A 23,750-nucleotide genomic window follows, 5' to 3' on the forward strand; every position below is an offset into this window, starting at 1 on the left:
ACGATGGAGCAAATGTCAGCTCCCCAGAACTAACCAGCAGAAGCAATCCATATCTTCTGTGATACCTACTTATTTTGCCCACCCAAGGGGTCTTATTTCTCCCAGCCAAAGGTAAACAAACAGCTCCTACAAGCTCACATATTTTCTTTCCGTTTGGACAGGGCGCCTCAGAAGAATATACAATGAGAAACGAAATAATGAAGCAGGTCACAAAAGCAGGAAGAAATGAAGCTTTATCATTCTCCAGTGGTTTCTCTGCTCAAACATTACAAGAATTATTAAAAAAAAAAACAAAACCAAAAAGAATGAAAAAGAAAGCAAGCCAACAATGAGGAGTTTCTCCACAGTAGTATGAACAGGAGAAGAATAAAGAGGAATAACCCTGGGAGACATGGACACAGGGGCAGCATCGCGTGGCCTAAGGTGTGGAGACCACATTCCGCTCGCTATGCCTATTAGCCCCAACAAAATCCTTCAAGCCCACCATCCAGCAAAGGCATTTTGGGGAGGCCACAGAGTTTTCTTTCACTGACCATGCCAGCACGTGTACATTTGAGCCATTTCCAGAGCCAGCAGAGAAGTTAATGGAGTATCCCTGGAAGTGACCTGAGGCCAGGCTGGACGGCTCTCTGAGCAAACTGGTCTAGTGGAAGTCATCCCTGCCCATGGCAGAGGAGTTGGAACAATAAAATTTTTAAGGCCCCTTCCAACCCAAACCATTTCATGATTCTATGATCCTGAAAAAACCAACCACCAAAAGTACTTTTAAAATCATAAAATGAGGGACAATACAAATGTAGGACTAAAAGGACCTCTGGGTTACAGAGCTTGGTCTGCTACCACAGTGAGGACATCATTTAATCCCTTCATAAACAGTCTTTATTTTCCCCGTGGAAGAGACATCCAGGCGTCGTGTGCAGCAATAAATTTCCCACTTAAATGACAATCTTTGACCAAACCACCCTGCATTGCAATAAACACTTACCCTGCCACTAAATACCTATATTTACACCCATAGCTATATATACATCTCTCGAAGCTGAATGGGATTCACTTACCTGCTGCCTCCAGGCAGGAAATTCGCATTTTAAGAACTTCTGGTCTCATTTATTGTATTGCTTTCTATTCCCACAACATCAGAGGAAAGGCAGCAGAAAAGGGTGGGGGAGCTGCTTCTGGTTAAGAAGAAATTTATAAATGTGTCAGGAAACATTAACCTCCTATTTTGTCGGACCAGGGACAAGGACATCCCCCATTAGCAGGATTTTTAGAGAGCGAGATGTTTCTAGGCTCTCCAGGTCCCTTTGACAACAGGGATGTATGCACGTCTCACTTCTCTGGTCCTGTGGTAAGCCTACATTTTTTGAGAGAGAAAATTCCTTCCTTCCCTTGATTTTATTAAAAATTCATCCCTTTCACAGAGAGCAGGGAAGGGGATTAGGATGTGGAAACAGCCAAGCCAGCAGAAATAGCTGCTTGACCAAAGAGACACTGGGTTTTTACTTGGGATCTTTAGAAATCTGGATTTTTTTTTTCCCTCAGCTACTTTTAGTAACGTTTTTTAAAATTTAATCATTCCTCCACGTTACTTTCACGCTGCAGGAAAGTATTCAGCAAACTCAAGTGAGTGCAGCAAAAAACCCTCTCAGTTTTCTAATGAATCCCCTGAGAAAACAAGGGAGAAGGAAACGTAACATTATTGAGAAGTTAAAACTCAGGCAGGATTTAAAGGGTGTGTTTTGGAGTCTATAGACATGACTGGGAAAAACCAAAACAGGTTTGCTTTGGATATTATATAGCTGCATAAAAGCAAACCTTTCTGAAAGGGAAGTCAGCTGTAAAGCTGGGAAAAACCCAAGTAGCTCCCTGGTGTGTTTCAGCCAGAGCATAATGTGGTGACATTTTTGAGCCTGAAATGCCTATTGAGCTGTTATTTATACCCCAGTACAATTCCCCTTGCCCAAACCAGTTAATTCCCCAGAAAACTGCAGTTCACGGGACTAAAACTACTTGTGGACTCCTTAAAAGTAAAATAGAGGATCTTTCTTCATCGTCCTCCCAGGAACGAAGCTCTCCCACACTCCTCTTTCTTTGTAGTCCCTGGTCATGAACCCGAACTTCACTACTTCCTATTGGTAAGCCCAGCCTAGTCCTGACATCTCTTTCTGTCCACCCCTCCATCATTCTGACCTGAAAAAAAGCTGCAAAGCAGCCCACATCCCATTATTAATCTTATTTGTGGTACAAACCAGTGCCTGGCAAACTGGTGTCTAAGGAACAGTGATGGTCCAGCAGTGGGCAACCCATGGTGCCCATCTCTGTCCTCCTGAGGCTGGCATGTCCTTAACATGGGGTGGGTACAACAAGGTAGGTGGGGGACAGGGACAGATGGAAATGTGGGTGTTCAGGGGAACATCCTACCCCTGACAGGGCAGCAGCACCTCCACAGAAGGGGAGAACCCCTCAGCACATGTGGAACTGCTCCTTGGTGCAAGGAACATTGCACCAGACTGAGCCCTGCTGGAGCATCCCATGGGAGATACACGGAGCTGAGGATTGTGAGTGCAAAGGTGGGATTGCCAAGGAGTCATGAGATGGGACTTGTCCAACCCCTAAGAACCAGCCTCCCTCAGGGTTTGGTACCTGGGGGAGGGGGGGGTCACAGACACCTTCAGTTTTAACCTCACTCTGCTCAGAGCCAAAATGCAGCTCACACCCAAATTCAGCCCCAGGTACAGAGAAACACCTTCAGGTTTCCCCACGCTGGACACGCACTCCGAGCCCAAGGTGGACACAGCAGGATAGAGAGCAGCATGACCTGGCACAGGAGGGTGAGAGACACTGCAGAGTGGGGTTTCTGCTTGGAAAAAGCCTTTGGAAAAGCCTCATTTCCTCTGCCCAGAGCTGTGTTCCAGGGCCGTGCAGCGAGGCCGCAGTGCCCTCTAGTGCTGAAGGGCTCCCCCTCGGCCACCAGCCCTGTCCCCTCGGCCACCAAACACTGCCGAACTTCAGAGCTGCAGCACAAACCACCCTCGTCCCTTCCACCTTCCCTCCCTGCTCATCCTAAATCCAAATCCCTGACCAGTCAATCCAACCGGGGTGTGAGAGCATCCCAACACCTCATATCCTGGCAAGCATGGCAGCCTGGCCCTAATTCTGACCAGCTGACCAGTAGCAGCATAAGGAGCCGCTACGAAACGGGATCTCTGTGCCCACCAGGTTGGGAAGACACCCCCAGGAATTATGAGTCAGCATTGCTACATCTGCCTGAGGGACAGAAGAGTAACACCAGCCCTGAGAAGGGAGAGCCCATCTCATTTTCCACAATCAGGAACCTGCTCTGAGCCATAATAGTGATAAATAATAACAATAACAACAACGACATCAACAATAACCATAATAATGATAATAACTGATAATATATAATATACATAATGATAATAAGCAACATTAACAATTTTAATAATGATAATGAGGAAAATAATAATGATAATAAAAATAAGAATGGAAACATCAAAGTTCCTGGCCATTTCTCTAGTGTTTCATTTATGCACTGAATAAGGCTATTGTACGGTATTAGGAAATGAGGTATTAGGAAAAATCTTCTTCGTGGAAAGGGCTGTCAGACCCCGGCACAGGGCAATAGTGGAATTCCCATCCTTGGAAGGATTCAAAAGCCACGTGGATGTGGCACTTGGAAACAAGGGTTAGTGGTGGCCTTGGCAGTGCTGGGGAATGGCTGGACTCAGTGATCTTATGCATCTTTTCCAACCTTAATATTTCTCTGATTCTGTGGTATGAAAGACCATCATAATCTTAAAAAGCCACTAGAAGATCTTCCCTTTCCTGCACGTCTGATAAAACCCTCAGGGTTTATGATCTGGTTCAGGGATCACAGGGACTGTGCTCTACCACCAGAGCCCAGGCCTGCAGGAACCTGCAAGGTGATGATCTGCATGGGACATCAGACAGTCTTGGTTCAGACCTCTCCTGTGCTCTGGAGATGCCCGTGGCCTCATCTGCCTTCCTTGGCAATGGTGGCCTTAACTCTGGCATGGGAGTGATGCTGGAGGAGTTACAGGTGACCATGGTAGTTTGCCCTCTCTGCCCCGGGCGCTGTCAGGTGGGTCAAATGCAGCAAAAAAAAGGGCCACAGAAAGCCTGTGTCTCACTGGTAATCACGGCAAACCAAAAGCTTTCTGCTCAGGAGCAGAGCTCAGACTCCCAATACGTTGTGACCTATACTCAAGCAAGCCTTGGCTCTTTGACAGGGACTTTCCACAGCGGTTTTAGCTGTTACTGTATTGGAAAGACCCTTGGGATATGGGCTTGTCAGGCAAGAAACCTTCTCTGAAGGCACACACTCTGTGCCCACACACTCTGGGCAGACTCCAGCAGGAACTGGGGATGAGCAGAAGTAATCCCCCCATTTTGGGGCTCCTAGGGAGGCACCCCACCCTCTTCGTAAGTGTTTGGTGGACACATAAATGACACCAGGGCTAGATGTGGTGAGTGACAGCAGGGACACAGAGCACAAGGGGCACACACCACATCGACCAGGTCACTCCCAGTGGGAGGGGAAGACAGAAGAGGGATCAGCCCACCCCAGATCCACCAGTACAGAACAGCCTGCTAGGAGAGGGCCACATTGCTACGGCCAAGGCTGTGAAAGAGGAGGAATCTGGGTTGCCTAATGTGCTGGGTAAAATGAGAACTGCCCAGCCTTGCAGTGTAGAAAGAGCAGGCAAGAGAGGAGGTAGAGTGGATGACAACTCTGTACGGCGGTAGTAAATAACGCCACACCACCAAAAATCTGTCTGTGAGCTCCAAAGAGACCTGTTCTCCCGCTACCACCTCCCTGGAAGAATCAGTGATCTGCAGGGTCCAAGAACAAGCCCTCACACCAGTGCTGGACACCAATCTCCCCTCCTTGCCTGCAGAGCGACAGCAGAGGGGACATTTGCCCATGATCTACCCTCTCCCCCTGGATACCTGGGTTGGCTTCATCTCTCTTCAGGAACCTTCCATATCTGACCAGATCCACAAGTGAGCTGGTCCATCACTGCACCCTATAGAGCTGACAGGGAAAGGACATGGGTATCCTCAGATGGGAATTACCCAGCCCTTCCCAGACCTCTACACTGAGGTGCAACAAACCATGTCCCAGTGTGTCCATGCCTCCCCTGGGGCAGGAACCCCCAGTGACCAGCCCATGCATAGGTCCCACCTTTACCCACAGGATCTCCACACTGAACTGTAAGGTCTGACTTGAAAATACTTGTCAGTGAGGAGGGGTCCCAAGGAAAATGGGCAAAGCTTCCTGTGGGTGCCTCAATTCATGTGGTTCTCCAGCACCAGGAGAAAAGCAGCATAACATCAAGGCTAAAAGAAGAACCTGCAGCTTGCTTGCTTTTGCTGTCAAACACAGGCATGTGTAAAAAAGAAAGGAGTTTAAATAACAAATATATTTGCCTAAGCACCTGTAGGCTGAACTACAAACTTAATCAGGAATCCCAGTATTTCTAATCCTGTTTGGACAAAATCAGGAACACAGTGGTACTAAGAGGAACGTGAACAATTTCAGAGAGTCTGCCTTTCTCCTAAGGAGCTTCTCCCTTGTTTCTCTTCCAACAAGGAAGCTGGGTGACGACCGCAGCCAGAAGAGAAACAAGCAGTTTATTGTAACTGCAAGCATATGACAAAAAGGGTCAAGAATCAGTAAGGAAACGGAAGGAGATGAGCTGAACGCAGTAAGATGCCAAAACAAATTATATCAATGCCATCTTCCAAGTTTATCACATTACAACAATGAAGCCCAATATGCCTTTCAGAAGTGCCACATTTCTACCTCCTAAAACACAAGACAAGGAGCAGCTGGGCAGTGAAGGCACATTCCCAGCATTCGAAGGAGGGCAAGCCCAGCTTGAAGGCATGAGTCCAGCAAACTGAAAGCCAAACACTGCAATACACCGGTCCAGAAACTACCTGGGACATGTCCCAAAACTCTCTGCTTGTGTCTAGCTAGCATCATTCACAGCACACCCCTGTGACATGCAGCCTCCTGAGTCCTTTGTGAGCTACAGCAGTTCCACAGGAAGGAGGGGGGTGGATCTTGTCTAGAGAAGCTGTGGCTGGCCCACCCCTGCAAGTGTCCGAGGCCAGGTTGGAGGGGACTTGGAACAACCTGGGATCATGGAAGGTGTCCCTGCCCATGGCAGGGGGTTTGGAAGGGGATGAGCATTAAGGTTCCTTCCAACCCAAGCTATTCCATGATCCTGTGATCTTGCAGAACATGACCCCTTGGGTTGTTTTCTCTGGTAAGTGTACAGTTTGCCAAGGGCTCCCTTGCCAAGGGCTCTGAAGACTAAATCTGGGGCCAGGGTACTTGGATGTGACACATCCAAGCCTGAAAGACTTCCCAAGTGTTTGCCAAAGGGAGCAAAAGCAAAAGGCACTGACTCAGCCCTCCCTGTGATGTCTTCATGACGCCAAGGTGGTTATGTGGTCTCCTTCAACAAAACAGCCGATGTGAAAAAGGAGAGGATGCTAAAGACTCTCTCTGCACCTGAGTTGTGCCTCCCGACGCAGCAGATGCTCCCTGGTGTGCAGTAAAAAGCAGATCTTATAAATGGAGAGTACTTATCTTCAAAAGAGTCATTTCTGGCAGCACTTTGGTGAATTAGTGCCCAAATCATACTGCAGACTCTTATGGGTAAGGAGAGATGAAGAGGTTATGGCTCATGAGCTGAGCCAAGGCAATGACCTCATGAGCTCCCAGCCACGAAACTTTCAAAAATAAAACCTATTCACCAGTGAAAACAAGCACCTCAGATGGATTTTGAAAGAATGGAGCAGGAGAGAGCTTCAAATTACGAGTTGTGGTGAAGGAATTGTGGAGCCTGTGCATGTCCACGAGATGGCAGAGCACACCGCGCTGTGACAGCATCCCCAAGGACTGGGATGCATGAATTCCAAACAAAAGAAGAGGATCTGGGGGAGGTCGTTTGGGCTTGTTTTGTTTGTTTTTCCACCTTTCAATTCCCGAATAGTCACAGGCCTTCCTTGCAATATTTTGTTAAAATACTACTGACAGATTCCAGCAGAAAAACTCATGGATAGGGATATTAACACCCAGATATCCAGAACAGTCTGCTTAACCCCCAGATAACCAGAATATTCTGCTCATTAGGGACATCACTGCACCTCTGTGTAGAGATACCCATACAGCCCTGGATGTACACTGGAGATTAGTTCTACATTCATGTCCTGTGTCTATCACACCTTAACACCAAAGGCACGCAAATCTCCAAGCAACCTGCAAGCAAGACTTCCTACCTCTCTCAAATGTGGTGCTTTTAACCTTTCCACAGCTGCTGAAGCACGCCCAGCAGCAAAACATTTGCATCTGAGTCATGCTGGAGGATGCTTGGACTGGTTCAATCACACTGGAGGATGCTCAGACCACCCCAGTGGGGCTGAAGGATGCTCAGATTGGCCCCTCCATCTGTGCACGCCTGCTGTAAGCTACCCATGAGCTCTCAAACACAGACAGAACAGGAATTTATACATCACCAACCTGAAAAGCCTCTTCTTCAGGATGGCACATGAACATAACAGTGTGGGACAACCCTATGGGGTGAGGAGTTTTCCCTTCACAAGTTCACATAAGGGAATATCTTCCCTTATTCCCCACTCACACCCCCACCCCCACTGCTCCACAGAGCCATTTAAAACAAGGGATAAAGAGCTATAAAATCACTGTCAGCATTGCACGATCGCATTCAAATCCAGTTAACAATGATATGTCAGGATTAAACCAGCTGTCTGCAAGTATTTCACTTGTCCATGCTGAACAAGATAAACCCCCTCCCAGAGCCACCTGGGTCCTAGTTCCCACAGACAAATGACTGTACATGCCAAGGTAAACACGTCTGCAAATTAATGCAGCACTGCACGAGTCTGCCCCGAGGCACAAACAAAACATCAAATCCAGTATTCCCACTAGGTCTTCCAGCTTAGAGATGTCACACTAACAATTAAGCCAGATATTAATGTATATATTGGAATTAATTAATTGTATTCAATGCACTCTTAGGACACGATGAAATGACAACCAGACCAGGAGGACCTGGCTTATTTAACAGCTGTTGATTAAAACTCTCTTGAAGGAAATCAGCTCCTCGCACCAAAGATGCTTTGATTCTTCATTTCCAATTATTCCCCAGGGAAAATAACCTTATTTTGCAGAATTAATGGGGTTTGTATCAGCTGAACTTGATATTTTTTCCCTGTGACCTAAAGTCCAGACATACCAAACATGGAAGAGACTGAGCAGGAAGCAGCTGCAGGCAGTGCTCCTCCCTGCCAAAGTCAGCTGCCCTTCTCCACTCCTTCATGTATTCAGTGCCAAATAGCTCACCCAAAAGAAACAGTAAGATAGATTGTCACATGGTCTGCAGGATGAGCAAAGCTTTTCCTCACATGATGCGTGAGCAAGAAGCCCGGCGAGCTCTTGGCTGAACACTGAAAAGGGTAACACTACCACAGCACACGAGATGTTTTCATCCTTGCCTCTGGAGGCAAAGAGATTTCAGCAAAAACACACTGAGCACCCTCAGAAACTTGCCTAGCTCAGTGAACTCAGCTCCTTTGAGGACTAGGGCTCTGTAAAATGAAAAATTGTATGATGCTGACAAATTGATTTATTCAACCTGATTTCTGAACTGTGGGGTCTCATCCTGCCATTCCCCAACATCCACACATCCAGAGGTCATTTAACCAGAACTGCCAAAACTGGGCTGTAAAGAGAGATCTGGGGAAAAAATAGGCTAGAGAAAACACACACAGGTGGATTATAACTGCATATGAACATACCACTGCATATTTCCCAAAAGGGAAATACCTGGGTCAGCACACAGGCACTGCTGGCTTCCTGACAGCAACTTATTTTGGAGCTGTCAGGAGGGGTTGATGCTTTTCAGAATCTCCTTTTTTTAAACGCAGGAGCCCTGTGTACGTGTACATACACAGGTATGTAACGCCCTCAGTGTATCACCTCCCCACAAAGCCTCCATGGTCACTGCCCTTGCCCAGCACTAATATCCAAAAAAACAGGCACAAATCTCCATCCCAACCCCCAAAGGACCACAGCCCGGCAGCTTTCCCACTCCTGAGAAGGGTTTCCTAAGGGAACACAAGGCAGGGAAGACGCTGCTGCTGGTCTCCACTGTGGCAGGGGCAGATGTCCTTGTCACCTACCTGCCACACTGGAAGGACTTTCTCTATGTCGTTCAAGTTGATGCTGTCACCATCCTCGTACTTCCCCTTTCCAAGCCTGTGGCAAGAGGAAAACAAAACAAAAGCACGTGAAAACCCGCTGGGGACACAGTTAATTTTCTATCACGGCACAAGGGGAATATCAGTTCTTACTGCAAAGGCCTCTCACGGAAACAAAGAGGCTCTCTCTGGAGCAAGTGTGCTGTGCCTCCAAAACACTCCCACGCAGGCGTAAAGCTGTTAATACAAAATTAAATGCTTTGCTCAGTCCTCTCCACCTGCACCATCTGCCACAGCTTGCAAACACTTTTGGTAGTAGCAGCAGTGAGAAAACCAAAGGCAGTCCTGAGCCCAGGGTGACTCGATTTCCAGACCAAGCAAAACTGAAAGCACAGCCCACCTGGACAGCAGAAATGAGAGCACAAGAAGAGTAATGAAAAGTGTTTCCTTTGAAGCACTGCTCATTTGCTGGTCTCCACAGGAGCTCCAGCTCCCCTGCTGAGAAAGGTGTCGAAAATCAGCGCAAACACACACCTCAGACAGGAAGTGGCAATCGATATAAATATAAACAGACAATTTGAAAGACAAAGAAATTGGGGTGAGAAGTCAAGCACTCCCATACCACACACAGAACTGGCAGCTGAAGGACTTTCTTGGAACAAGAAAGGAAAAAAAACAATCCAAAGATAATTGCTATCTGGATGCAGAGAGTTTGTGATGATACAGAAAAAGAAAAAACGGTCAATAAATATCACCCCTCTACGTTCAAAAAAACAGAGATGATCTTTTTTATTATGCAAGAATGATAAAGTACTTTTTTGTCAGTTAGAAGCAAGATATTGCTAAATAAGATACAGTAGAGACTTTGGCAGCACCAGACCCAGGTAATCAGTGCCTAGAAGTCAGAGAAAAATAGATCTTGGAATTAGAGAAAATGGGAGAAAAAAATTGAGAAAAATGGTGTGTGCTGAAGTACCAGGCTCAAAAACCAGCAAGCTGAAGGGAAGCAATTTCATTAACCTTAATCAACTTGAGCACCCTGGTTTAGTAAAAGGTGTCTCTGCCCATGGCAGGGGGGTTGGTCAAGGTCATCTTGAAGGCCCCTTCCAGCCCAAACCATTCTGTGATTCTATGTTTATAGGAAATCAGAGGTGTTCAACAATTGACTTTCCATCACAGATAAAATCCTGACTTTGATTTACAGAGGGAAAAACATAGTGTGTGTACACATACAGAAATACATGTATGAAAAAAAATTGATACATATGTATTTATATAGATGAGAAAAATCGTGTCACCCATCTGGGGACAAATAATGCCAGCTGCAGGTGCAGAACACAAGTGTATTGTAGGAAAAGGTCATCTGGAAAGAGTGGGGACCACCCCAGGCTGAATTTCTGATGCTGAACTGTGGCAAAAAGGCAGGGGATGAAGAGGAGGCAGGGATTAGGGGGATGAAGGCAGCTTCCCTCTAGAAACAGCGTGGCTGAGCCCCAGTTACAGGACCACAGGCATGGCCGCAGTCACGTTTCAAAGAGGTGGTAGAGAAATTCCTTAGAGTACCTGAAAAACTCAAGTGATACATGTGCTTGGGAGATACCTGGAATGAAGAGAAAATACCAGCTACAAAAGGTTGTTTGATCTGAAAGAGTAAAAGCAGAGCAAGAGCTAGGACTGGAAATTAAAGCCAGACGAATTCAGGTCAGAAACGCGGTACAGTTCCCCGGTTTTTCTTAACTGCTCCACTTTTGATATTCAGCATGCAACCAAACTTCTTCCAGTAAAAGCAGATGTCTTCCTGGAGGAAAACACTTCACCCAAGCAAAAGTCACTTGAGGTCACACAACTGGATGCAACTACATGGCCAGCCTTAGGCAACTGATCAGATTAAGGAATAAAATGGTTCTTTTAGTGTTAAAAGCACACACTGAACAGCATATTCCTTTTTTTTTTCCTTTTTTTCCTCTATTATTTTTTTTCACTGCACAGCTAGATTGTTAAAAAAAGCTTCCCATGCAAGCAAGAGGGAAAATGCCTAGCTTGCAGGTAGAGATTCACGGAGGCTCAGCAAGCAAATCTCGGCACAGATTCACCATGGAGAGCTGATGAATGCACAGCACAGTGAGCTTTAGAAGTTAAAAAATAAGAACCATTTTGTCCTCCTTTGTGCTTCCTCTGTTCTGGCCAGGTTACTTACATGGCATGCACTTTGGGAGATGCGCGGTTTGTGCTGATAATATCTGCTTAACTTTTCTGCAGATACACTAATTCTTCCTCCACTTTTGCAGCTGTAATATTTAGGAGTGATTAAATATCTCTCCTCCACACTGCCTTCTCTACCTTGTGGGCATTCACAACACAGCAGGAACCAGAGGAAAACCAGAACACCAACCCTGCTGCATCCTCCCTGCATATAGCAGGTGTCACTGACAGGATCACCTGGCAAGTGCCATCAACCAGGGGGCACATTGTATCTTCTCTTATAGAGGAAGCATATTATCATATTATATCTTATCTTACAGACAGCCCCTTCATCTCATTTTTCAAACCCATCTGAAAAAATGGGAGTAAACGATGAGACGTAGTGACTTAGAGAAATTTAGTGTTACATTGTTCCAAATGTTCTGAAAATTGCTCTTTACAAACCTGCAGTATGTCTTACAGAGCAGGAAAAATAGGTTGTGTGAGTGCTCCTGTCCCTGTACTGTACAGCAGCCTCCTGCAGATGCTAAGCCTGGGCTGGTGTGGGATTGCTGGCCTGGCTGGATGTTTCTAATTGTTTCCAATCAACTGTTCTAATAACAATTCTAATCTTGTCTTCTAAACAAGATGTGCAGACCAGGCATATGGCACTGGACAGTACTTTGGCAAAACCAAGTTATCAGCAGAAAAATGTCTCCAAGAGGAGATTTCCATCCCTGCAAACAACATGGCAGTGATGGAACATCAGCTGCAATCTTCCCAACCCCATCTTTTAGACCTGTTCTGATTTTTGCCTTCCTCTATGCTCTGAGTGATAGGGTGAGGAAAACCTGATCTATAGAATCATGGAATTGTTATGGTTAGAAAAGACCTCCAAGATCACCAAGCCCAACCATTCCCAGCACTGCCCAGGCCACCACTAACCCAAGTCCCCAGGTGCCACGTCCACAGGGTTTTTAAATCCTTCCAGGGATGGGGATTCCACCCCTGCCCTGGGCAGCTGTGCCAGGGCTGGACAACCCTTTCTGTGAAGAAACTGTTCCTAATACCCAATCTAAACCTGCCCTGGCGCAACTTGAGGCCTTTATCTCTTACCCTGTCATTTGTTACATGGGAAAAGAGCCTGACCCCCACCTGGCTGCACCCTCCTGTCAAGGAGTGATTGCTTCTCCATCTGCAGAGAAATGATGATATTCAACCAAGCAACACTGGTGAGCCACTTGGTGCCAGCACACATTTATTTGGTTTGACCAACCAACAACCAGTAAGGAAACCAGAAATACCAGGGAAGCCCATGGAGGCTGACACCACCAAAAGGAGCTGTTTAATGTTTTCACAGTTTTATGAATTGCATTGATGCTCTCTCCTTCCCTGAACTCTTGCTAGGAAGAACAGTGGAAGCCTGTCACTCACAGGAACTGCAACCAGGTCAGCACTAAGCCAGGATCTTTCCTTCAATATCCAGAGATGTTTAAATCTAGGACACCTGGATCTAAGAGGCTTGGATCCTGAGTTATTTAAGCACTGAAATCTATCAAGCAATGCAAAAACACAGAGAACAACTCTGCTCCAGCCCAGAACTGGGTGACAGAGGAGCCAGACCGACTGATTGTGGCATCCTCAAACTCTGTAAGTGGTCCAGTGCTTCTTCCCATGTCCTCCACGTGAGGCATGCCACCACACCAAAGTTCCTAGAGCAAGGGAGAAGTTAAGAGACCCTTCCTGGAGAGCACAGTATTGCAGACACAGCACTCACCCTTCTCTGTCTATGTGAGGCAATGGGTGTTTGGAGGTGTTTCGCAGCTTTCTGTGAAACTGGGTGAAATCTAGTTTTTCAGGCTGCAAGTCCCACGTTGCACCACTAGGAGAGAAAAACAGGGAAAAACAGAGAAAGGAAGTCCACTACTAATTAAACACCACTGAGCTGAAGAGCAGAGGGCACATCGGAGCCTGCAGACAAGGAAAGCTGGCATTTCTGGGAGCACCACTCCCTGCTGCAGAGCATGTGAGCCTCCAACCTTCACACTTATGCATCTCTTTTAATTTCATTTTGTCTTGTTTTTTAGGTACGCTGAGCTCTTGTGGCTTGATCTAAGCCTCTAATTTTGATACAGAACACACCCTGCAAGATATACTCGCTCTCTGTACCAAGAGGGTATACCAACAGGTACTGGTCTGGTCCATGCAATGATGTTCTCTCTTGTCCTGCACAACCTGTCTGCTCCAGTGACTCAACACATGCAGACTGTGCATAAAACCAGACAGAAAGCATATTTCACTGCTTGTCCACACTGAGGCAGTAGCTAAGAAGCCAACACATGATGGTACCTCCAACTAATGGGAGAGTAAAATCCCAGAGCAGTAGCTCAGAGCTGACTCAAGCCTTGCCTGTGCAGCTCTGGGGTGACTGTAAGTAATCGTACTGGTATCAGTTTCAGGTGTTTGGAATGCAAACCCACCCAGTGGCCTCTCCAAAGCACACAGGATACTTTCAATAGATTGTGCTTGGTGCCACAGGTTAAATGGGGATGGGGAGGAGGAACAGTGATGTCACTACTACCAGGGTACTTTCTGGTGTCTGGGTACCAGCAAGATGGACACACTGGTGAAGGCTAAGAGAAGGTGTGGTCCATCTTAAGGGTCCATCTTTCTCTTAAAGTATTTTAAAACCAGCTTACCTGAAGGAGTCAAAGGTGTTGGCAGCCCAGATGTCTGTGCCCAGCATGTCAAGGTTGCTCTCCTTGTTGCCATTCTAGGAGAGAGGGAAAGGAGGTTACTTGCAAGGAGGCACATGGAACTATGTGAACCACGGCACAGCCTCTCCCACCACCAACCACGGAGGTGTCTTGGCTCTGGACAAGGAATCCTGTGCTCCTGTGTGAATCCATGCTCACTGCAATGCAGAGACCCCTCATCTGCTGCAAAACTGCACCGTGAAGGCAAAGAGTGACAGTTTCAGCCTTGGGGACACAGAGCTGTGCACAACATGGAACAAAAACAATGCACAAGCTCAGCTCTGACTCCAGCCCTGTCCTCCTGCCCCATGTCCACAACCATGATCCACCAAAGTCCAGGGGGAAGGCTGATTCACAAAATCACAGAATCATTTAGGTTGGAAAAGACCTCCAAGACCATAAAATCCAACCTGTGCCTGATCCCCACCTTGTCACCCAGCCCAGAGCACTGAGTGCCTCATCCAGGCATTCCTTGAACACCTCCAGGGATGTTGACTCCATCAGTACCCTGGAAAGCCTGTTCCAGTCCTTACAACCCTTTCCATGTGGAAATTCCTCCTGATGTCCACCCTGCCCCTCCCCTAGCCCAGCCTGAGGCCGTTCCCTCTCCTCCTGTCCCTGTTCCCTGCCAGCAGAGCCCGACCCCCCCGGCTGCCCCCTCCTGTCAGGGACTTGTGCAGAGCCACAAGGTCCCCCCTGAGCCTCCTTTGCTCCAGCCTCAGCCCCTTTCCAGCTCCCTCAGCCGCTCCTGGGGCTCCAGCCCCTTCCCAGCTCCGTTCCCTGCCCTGGACACGCTCCAGCCCCTCCATGTCTCTCTTGTCCTGAGGGGCCCAGAGCTGTCCCCAGCACTGGAGGTGCCTCAGCAGTGCCAGCACAGGGGATGGGCCCTGCCCTGGGGCTGTGGCCACACCCTGGCTGGGACAGCCCAGGGGCCATTGGCCTCTTGCCCACTGGGCACTCCTGGGCTCATGTCCAGCCCCTGGCACCAGCACCCCCAGGGCCTTTCCCCATGGGCATTATAAGAAACCTCCAGCCAACAGTAAAACACCTTGAATTTCCCTGTGCAGCTGCTTAAGTTAAAATGGACAACCCAAAGCACGAGCAACTAAAGCAAAGACCTCACCTACGCTATTCAAAGCCCCTTCACAGTCACCACCCCTCACATGTCCTCCCTGCACAAAGAGGGATGCCCTCTCCACCCTTTGCAGATGAACTTAAAGCAGGTTGGATTCTGCCATTCAAGACCATTCAAGAAATCAGACTTGACTCAGTCTGGATGGATTGAATGCATTGCAAATAGCGAATCCCATATTAACTGATTTTCCCCTCAACATTTCTTATTCAGATTACTCATAATCTTGCACATACTCAGATTATTTAAGCATTTCAGTCCAAATGGTTCCACTCTGGCAAAACACAGAGAAGCTGGATTCCATCTATTCCCTACCATATAACTTCTGTCATTTTCAAGTATTATTAATATTAACCAAGACACTAGAAACTCATAAAAAATGTGACCATTTCTTAATGAAGTCCCAGAGCTCAATCTGCTCACAAAGTGAGCAACACTCTCCCAACCAATGTCAGGACACATGTCCTCAGTGAACAGATGGTTACACTTTGCAGTTATTTCCAGCATAACAACCAATTTAGACACCAGAAACTCCAAACACAGACAGGTTGCTTCCTTTTTAGTCTCCTCCAAGGGGTTTATGGATTATGATTTTAACCCCTGGGGATTTGCAAGTTGACATGTCTCTGCTCAGAAACAAACTACCAGAAATACTAATAACTCCCATGATCAGTTACAGAAGATGAGCTTTTTATTTTAGGCAAATGTAAGCATGATTTTCTACCACCAAGCAGAGGAATTAGTTTTTTAAATCCTTACAAACATCCAAATGCAGTAAAATGGAAGTACACAGGTGCAAGTTAGCATAGCTGTCACACAAAGAAGAGAAACCTCTTCTTGCAGACAAATCCATTTCAGGTGGTGAGGAGGTCAGGCAGGTCCAAGGCAGCAGCTGGATGCTCTCACCCAAACCTGCTCCTCCTAGAGGATGTCCCCACAACATCTTGGAGAGACTCCAAGCATCAGCCAGACTCCACAAAGACAGTGCCAGGCCCCAACGATAACACACCTTGCCATTAAGTCGTGAGTCACTGTGGTCATTTCAAGACACCCTTTTGGTCTTCCATGACCTGTCTTTAGAACCAGTTCCTGTCTCAGCTCATAGGACAGGGAGCAGCCTTGCAGCCCCGTGCTGCAGGGAGCTTACCAAAATGCTCACAGCACAGTGCTAAGACTTAATAGTAAGACTTGAAAAAGCCAGTTCTCAAATCCAGGTACAAAAAAGATTAAAAACTGCATGTATTTAAGAAAAGCAGTGACTTGCTGTCAGTCCCCCCAGGACTGCAATTATAACCATCAGCAATTTTAACATGAAGCTCCCAGTGACCCCACCCTCAGCTTTAGATCATCTTTTTCACTGAGAAGTAGTTAGTACTGCTGAAAATTAATTAATTCACTAGCAATGATGATTGAGAGACAGACTTTCAAGAGTAACACCAGTACTCTGAGAGATGAGATATCCAGTGAAGCAGATCCTCCACACCGTGCGGTTCAAATGCACGTCCACAACCTCTGTCCTCCAGCCCTTGTGAGCACAAATGACCTCCATCCACTGCTGCCCAGCCCCTGTAGCTGCCCAGACAAACAGGGACAGGCCCACGTGGACTCTGGCTGTTTACCATGCATGCAGCTTCAGCAAATTCCCCACAAAGTCAGCATTAGCATGCATGCAGCAGCTTTCCAAAGCCCAGCTCAGCGTCCCACCTCTTGCTGCTCCTCATTACCATTCTCCAGAAAACAAATACGAAGTCATGCCCTTCGTTGCACAACTGCAACCCTGTTAAATCATCACTGCACACAGAACAACACCAAGTGGCCACCTGGGTCCCTAGTATAAATTCAGGGCTCATCCAGAGCCATGTGTTACTTAAGCGTTTTTCAGTTCTGAGCTTGAAGAGCTTCCCCCACTTTTCCTCCTTCTCAGCTGCCTACAACCCCTGGCTGCACTTTGGTAGAAAATAAAAAAAGATGAGATAGATACTGAACTGTCTGAAAAGGCTCCAATTAAGCATTTCCTTGTTGAAAACTGCAAGCTTTCACATGAAAAATACAGATAAAAGTATAGCAATTTTGAGGAAGACAATATTATCCCTACTCAAAGAGAAAAGGTATGTTGAAAAGGACCAGAAAGGACCATCACTTTCTAGACACAGCCAGGTTCTGCGGGTCCTGTCCCACCACAGCACGGCTCAGGAGGAAAAGCTATTTCCTCAAGCTCTTCGGGAGGATGAAAGGATGAATGGACCAGGACTCTGAGCACTGGTTCCCGACCTCAGTCTGCCCTCCACTGCTGGCACAACGGGGGCTCACATGTGCATAGAGGAGAGCGACTCCCAAGAGAAGACAGGAAGACAGAGCCTGACAGAAACTAACAGTCTGAGTTCAAGGATGGACCTAAGACCATACAAAAAGTGAATTCTTAGAGTCTTTTGCAGGGTAGGAAGGTAACTCCCCATCTAGCCCTGCAGACAGCTCACACAGAAGGCAGCTGGACTCAACATCACCATTTAACACTATCTATGTGCTGTCCACTCATCTTTCAACTCCTAATGAAGACCTGCCAGCAAATAATTACAAACATCTCTTGATTTCCCAAACTGAAATACTCCAAGACTTCAAATACAGAAAAAATCCCTGATTTCCTTTGCACTTAACCAACTGACTAGGGACTTCTTTCCCAATATTAAGGCACTCTACACACCTCAGCGGGTCACACATCATGAGTGAATTAAATAGGTCTTTGAAGTGTCCTTCACAGCTGACATGCACCCACACTTCCGTGTGACACACACCACAAACATGTCGTGAGGAGGATGCCTCCAATAAGCAGCAAGCACAGGCCACAGCTTCGAGCACGTCACTACCAGGTATACCTTGGTCGATTGCCTGAACTGGCTGCTTCTCCTGTGGCTGCCAGACCTGGATCCAGAGCCCTGCCTGGAGCCCGACCCTGGCCGGGATCCTGTGCTTCCACTGCTGCTGTGATCCCACTCATCCTGAAAACAACAAACAGGTTGCTTTAGTCAAGGGCAACTCTGCCCCACACACTCCAAAACCACCGACCTGGCGGGACAGGAGAGCTCCAGCTCCCAGGCCACTCGTGCTGGCACCTACAAAACCATGCCCATGACCAGCATCCTGATTGTGGGGCTTCCTCTGGGTCCTTTAACATGTTCTACTTACACATTGCAAAAGAATGACACTCTGGGAGGCTCTGATGAAGATAAGATTTGGCCCTAGTACTCTAGTGTTTGCATGGGGAAAAATAATACTTACCTTCTCTATCTTCATGAGGATTAATTATGCATATTCATCAACCCCACATCCTCTAAAGCTGCTTAAGGGTATTTGGACAATGTCCTTAATAACACGCTTTAACTTTTGGTCAGCCCTGAATTGAGCAGGCAGTTGGACTGGATGACTGTTGTAGGTACCTTTGAACTGAAATACTCTGTTCTATCCATTCCATTCCATTCCTTTTACAGAATCGAAGAATATCCTGAGTTGGAAGGGATGCACAAGGACCATCAAGTCCAACTCTTAAGTGAGTGGCCCGTACAGAGATCAAACCCCTGACCTTGGTGTTTTTAGCACCATGCTCTGATCTAGTGAGCTAATCTCAGGGTCAATTCCATTCCATTCCATTCCATTCCATTCCATTCCATTCCATTCCCATTTCCTTAATTCCCCTCCCAGGCCCCGATCAACTTCTCAGTCAGTTTTCCCACTGCTCAGCCCACTGCTGGAGTCCAGCTGCACACATGGCTGAGAACTCTGGTAGTTTACCAGGAGACACATTACACAAGTAACTATTTTTGTCTCTTAAGGAGCTGTGCCTGATGTTCTCCTTTATTCTCTCACTTGTTGTGCTGTCAAGTAAGCTGCAGGTTTCTTGTTCAGCCCTCAGGGCATAATGGCTCATTTGAAAACCAGAGTAACTCACCTGACCAGCTCTATCCAAATACCCCACAAGGTGCTTGGGGAAAAAGGTGGATATTGTCAAGGTAATTACTCCAAAGGCTTGGGAAAGGCTTTTAAAGTGACCTAAAATGATTAAAACTCCATGATATCACAATGTGCAGAATATTCAACTCTTCCAAGTAGTCTGAAAATCTGGGAAATACAAACGGAAGCCTATGTTCTAGGACTGGTGTGAGAGCTGACACTTCAAAAGTGTTTTTCATGTCTCAGACGTCCTCATGGGGCTACATGCCATGGGCTAAGGCAAGGGCAGGGCCACCTTGGCCTTCAAAGTCAAAAGGATTCACCACAACAGCCAAGTCCAGGCCATTAATTTGAGGGCACAGCCCAGGTCCCAGCTTCACAAGTGCCACCTGACTGGGATGAGGCAGGAAGACAACTGCACAGCAGAACCTAGACTACCTAAGGTGATGCTACCCAGTGGTCCAGCATGGACCTTGATGTACATTCACCCAACACAAGGAATTGGAAGCAAAACACTCCAGTGCTGGTTTCTGCATCGCTCCAGCTGGACATTCTCCACACTGCAACCTTGTAAGTTTTAAGTAAGCTCAAATACACTGCAGTGTTGACTTCAAAAGAGATTATCTAGTTTTCAAGTTGTATATAAATGAAATCTGAAAGGTTGTGATTATTCCCACTGACAGTTAAAGCACCTTCTTCCCTTCTCATCACACCCTGACCCAAATCTCCCAATGGCTGAGAAATACCAAATGGCACAAAAGGAGTTGTTCAATTGGCATGGAGGGAAAAAAAACTTGGTGGATGTCAGGCAGGCCACTTTAGGAAGCCCTGGGGAAGAGCCAGCCTTGCAGGCATCCTGAGAAGTGAGAAATACGTCCCTTGACATGGGAAAGATGTGCACCAACTGAAAAGGTGGTTGGGAGAAATGCACCTTCACTGCTCAGTGTTTGAAGGATTAATTGTATCCTACACACTGAACACCTTGTTCACCCACACATACAAAATTTCTGTGCCAAATGCTATGGTGGGACCAGGTCAGCACACGCACCCTTTGCTTTGAAAGACATACTGAAAATAAACACTGTTCAGTTATACTCAGTTGACACAACTTTTAGATCCTTCAGACAATCCAAGGTGTTGCAAATTCCAGAAATGCAGCTGGCCACAATAAAGCCCTTGTGAGAAATGAGGATATTGGTACCACTGTGCATCAGTGTCCACCGAGAAAAGCCACTGGATACAGCACAAACCAGTTAGATCACAATCACAGGTGGTTTTACTAAATCAGCTTGTCCCCTGGCTCTAACTCATGGCCTGGGGCTTCTGCCCTGTTTGCCTTCCTTACCTTTATCAAGCACTGATACTAATATTGAAAAAACCAAATCATTTTTAAAATAAAATTGTTACACCAAAAACTGTTGAAACGTCTGCTGAAGATGCAAACAGTCCAAACTGAGTATGGCCTGAATACCCTCAAGTTCAAACTCACCAGCAGAGCCAAGCTCAGTATTTCCCCCAAATTTCTGACTCATTGCCACAGATGAACAACTTTTTACTGCTACCTTACTGACAGGGATTCAAATCTCCAGAATGAAAGTACAACCCTCAGAAACAATCCCAGACATTTCTGGTGGCTTTGTGTCCTGCAATAAAGCTTTTTCACGCTAAAATGGACCCTCTCTGCAGACCTTGTGCGGGAGCAGGGCTGCTCGCACCAACCTCATGGGTGATGCTCAAGGAGTGGGTGAGAGCACGCAGGTAATGATTGCTCCTTAAAAAAACAACCAAGCAACAAAACCCCTTCACCAGCATCATTGCAAAGCCCATAAAAACCCATTCCTCCCAAGCCCACAGAGGCAGCTGGAGTCCAGCAGAAAGCCATGGCTTGGCACTGGTGAGATGTGGCACTGCTCTTCCTCCATCCTGCACCACCACCTGCGTGTGTTCTACACAGGGCTCCTGCTAAACAAACCCAGCGTGCTGCATGAACAGAATTGTCTGCCAAAGCTGACAAACACTGAAGAAACAGATGTAATGGCACAACGCCCTCCAACCTTTGCCTCCTGCTGACCCAATCCCCCATCACCTGGCCCCATTACTCTGCCGTGCCCTCAAAAAAACAAGGCTCTCCCAAACTCTTCCCACATAGTCCTTGAACTCTTGCTCCTATTTGGGCTCTTATTTGGGCTCCTCCACCTACCATTCGTGGTCTACACTCATCAGCAGGAGATGGGACTTAGGAGCCACACTTTGGGACTGGAAGGGAAAACACCATCCCTCCAGAGACTGATTCCCAGAAGCTGCTGAAACCCATGCCAATCCTTCTGGCCAAGCTCTGCACCTTCTCAGGAACAGTCAGGCCCGTGCACATTACCACTGTCAGCAGCCCTCCTTTGAAAACTAGCTGTCAAATCTAACATTTGCATTTTAATTAGCAATAATCATATGTTTCACTTACACTGCAATTTTCACCTTTGCAGCGAGCTCTTTGAGGCATGAACTAATTAATCCTGCTGCCTTTGCCAGCTCAAGAGTTAATACTTCCTGCTGCTTCAGTGCAAGTTTGAAAATCCTATTTGCAGAAAAAGGAGATAAGTTTCCCCAGTGCAGAAGCCATAAATGGAAACACAGTGATCACCTACGTAGTTGCTCTCAGCGATGACAAGTATGGGTGAAGTGGGCTGTGCTGGTAGAAATGTAGATCAACTCTAGCAGCAGCACAAGTTTTAGTGTCCTGAAGATATCAGTGGATTCTGGATGGGATTCATGCTCAATTGTATGTAAAAATTTCAATATTCAATGTACAGCACTCACAGGTAGGCCAGAGGAAAAACAACAGGAAGGTGGAGCTCTCAGGCCCCAAAAACCTCTGAGATATTCCCCAGGATAACAAGGGTCACATCTGTGCCTAGGAGATCCCTAGATCAAGTTGTGGGGTGTCCTTCAAATGACTCCTCAACTTTGTTTTAAATCCTGGTCAGAACAGAAAACAGCTATTGTGTAAAAGGCCCTTTTTGAGGTTTTTCTGCAGTGGAGGTTTCCATGCACCCAATTTGTACTGCTGCCAAATCTTCCCATTATGCAGAATTTTTGCACTGCACTCCAGGCATCTCCCTAGACCTGTTTCAGAACAACCACTCCAATCTTTCTATGGAAAACCAAAGGCTTAATTATTTTAACAATTCAAAATACACCTTTAAAAAAACCCCAACAACAAACCAACCACAAGATTCCTCTAAATATATTAGTAGGGTAAACTTTCTAGTTTCTTTCTTCTCACAAGTATTACATAATGCTATAAGAACATCAGAAATTGTTATAAAAATGTCATGCAGTAACCCCAACCCCTTTGGCTCTGCTCCTTTTGTCCCCAGGTCTCTGTCCACCTTCCCCAGCCCTCTCCAATCTGCAGAAGGGACACCAAACGTCACTTTGAGCTCTTCTTCCACCACAGAAAGTAAGGTTTTATCTATACCTGTGTCTCAATACAGGACCAAAGGACCTGATGGACTTGGAACTAGGAGGTTAAGCTTACAAGATCTTTCTGGGCTACCTGGGAAAGGACCAAGCCTGTGTGGCTGTGTTTTTTGGACAACACTGGAAGAGCCATGCTAGCCAAGGATGTGCTAGATAGCTCGTTTACACACAAGGATGAAGAGGAGGAACACTGAGGGCTCTCGGAATGGCACTGGGAACTCCAGATGTGCTACAGAAACCCATCAGCAAGACCCTGTCCCAGCCTCAGGGGAAATTGCTCACGTCATCCCTTCCCTGCCTGGAGCTTCAGCACTGGATGACCTATTCATCCAAACCTGGAAGGATGGAGACCTCAAAGGTAAATCAGGTCTCACAAAAGTAAGTGTGGGAAGCTCTGCACTGGGCAGACAGCCATCACCCGGTCCTCCCCACCCAAATGGAAACTGAGGGTGACAAGATGTCCTCTCACATGAGTCACTGGTGACACCAGGCCTAGAAGACACCTCCCTCCACCCTCAGAAGCAACAGTTCTCCAAAGCAGGCAGCAAAGCAGTGAAGCACCTCCCTCCCAGACCTCCTGGCACCCGAGCAGGTGTCTGCTTCACAAGAGGCACTGTGGCTCCGTGAGGCCAACCCCAAGGTCCAGAGAAAGTTACACCTATATGGCAGTCCTCTCCAACTGCAGTTGCATTCACCAAATGAGGAAGCATCACCCAGCAATTACAGGCAGAAAAGTGACTGGTTTCCTCAAAGCTGCTCTTTGATCATGGGCAAGTCACTCCACTTCAAGTTCTACTTTCTTCCTCCATCAGGCAGGGATACACCAACATGTACTCCCTGGCAAAGCCAGTGTCTGTCTTTCGCTTTCTCTTTTTATTTCAGAAGCATGAAAACAGCATCTGCAACATCAGCCAGCACCCACCTGCCCCAACAGATCCTCAACACAGTGGCCAACCTCAGCCAAATTCAGTGCACAAACTGGC

At 46.9% G+C, this 23,750-nt stretch overlaps 1 protein-coding gene across 6 annotated transcripts in view; it reads right to left on the reverse strand.

Moving 5' to 3' along the window:
* The window catches only part of CTIF (cap binding complex dependent translation initiation factor), a 149,031-nt gene that overhangs the window by 87,463 nt on the left and 37,818 nt on the right, over positions 1–23,750 (reverse strand). For 4 of the 6 annotated variants that reach the window (XM_039566811.1, XM_039566810.1, XM_039566812.1 and 1 more), the window contains exons 4-7: positions 18,219–18,341; positions 14,157–14,230; positions 13,235–13,339; positions 9,259–9,334 (exon numbers count right to left, since the gene is read on the reverse strand). In XM_039566811.1, the coding sequence (XP_039422745.1) occupies positions 9,259–9,334; positions 13,235–13,339; positions 14,157–14,230; positions 18,219–18,341 (378 nt within the window). The remainder of the gene's footprint in view (positions 1–9,258; positions 9,335–13,234; positions 13,340–14,156; positions 14,231–18,218; positions 18,342–23,750) is intronic. The other 2 variants (XM_039566815.1, XM_039566813.1) reach the window with 1 other exon arrangement.

Source organism: Corvus cornix, chromosome Z (genome assembly GCF_000738735.6).
Source record: "Corvus cornix cornix isolate S_Up_H32 chromosome Z, ASM73873v5, whole genome shotgun sequence".
NCBI classification, from domain to species: Eukaryota; Metazoa; Chordata; class Aves; order Passeriformes; family Corvidae; genus Corvus; species Corvus cornix.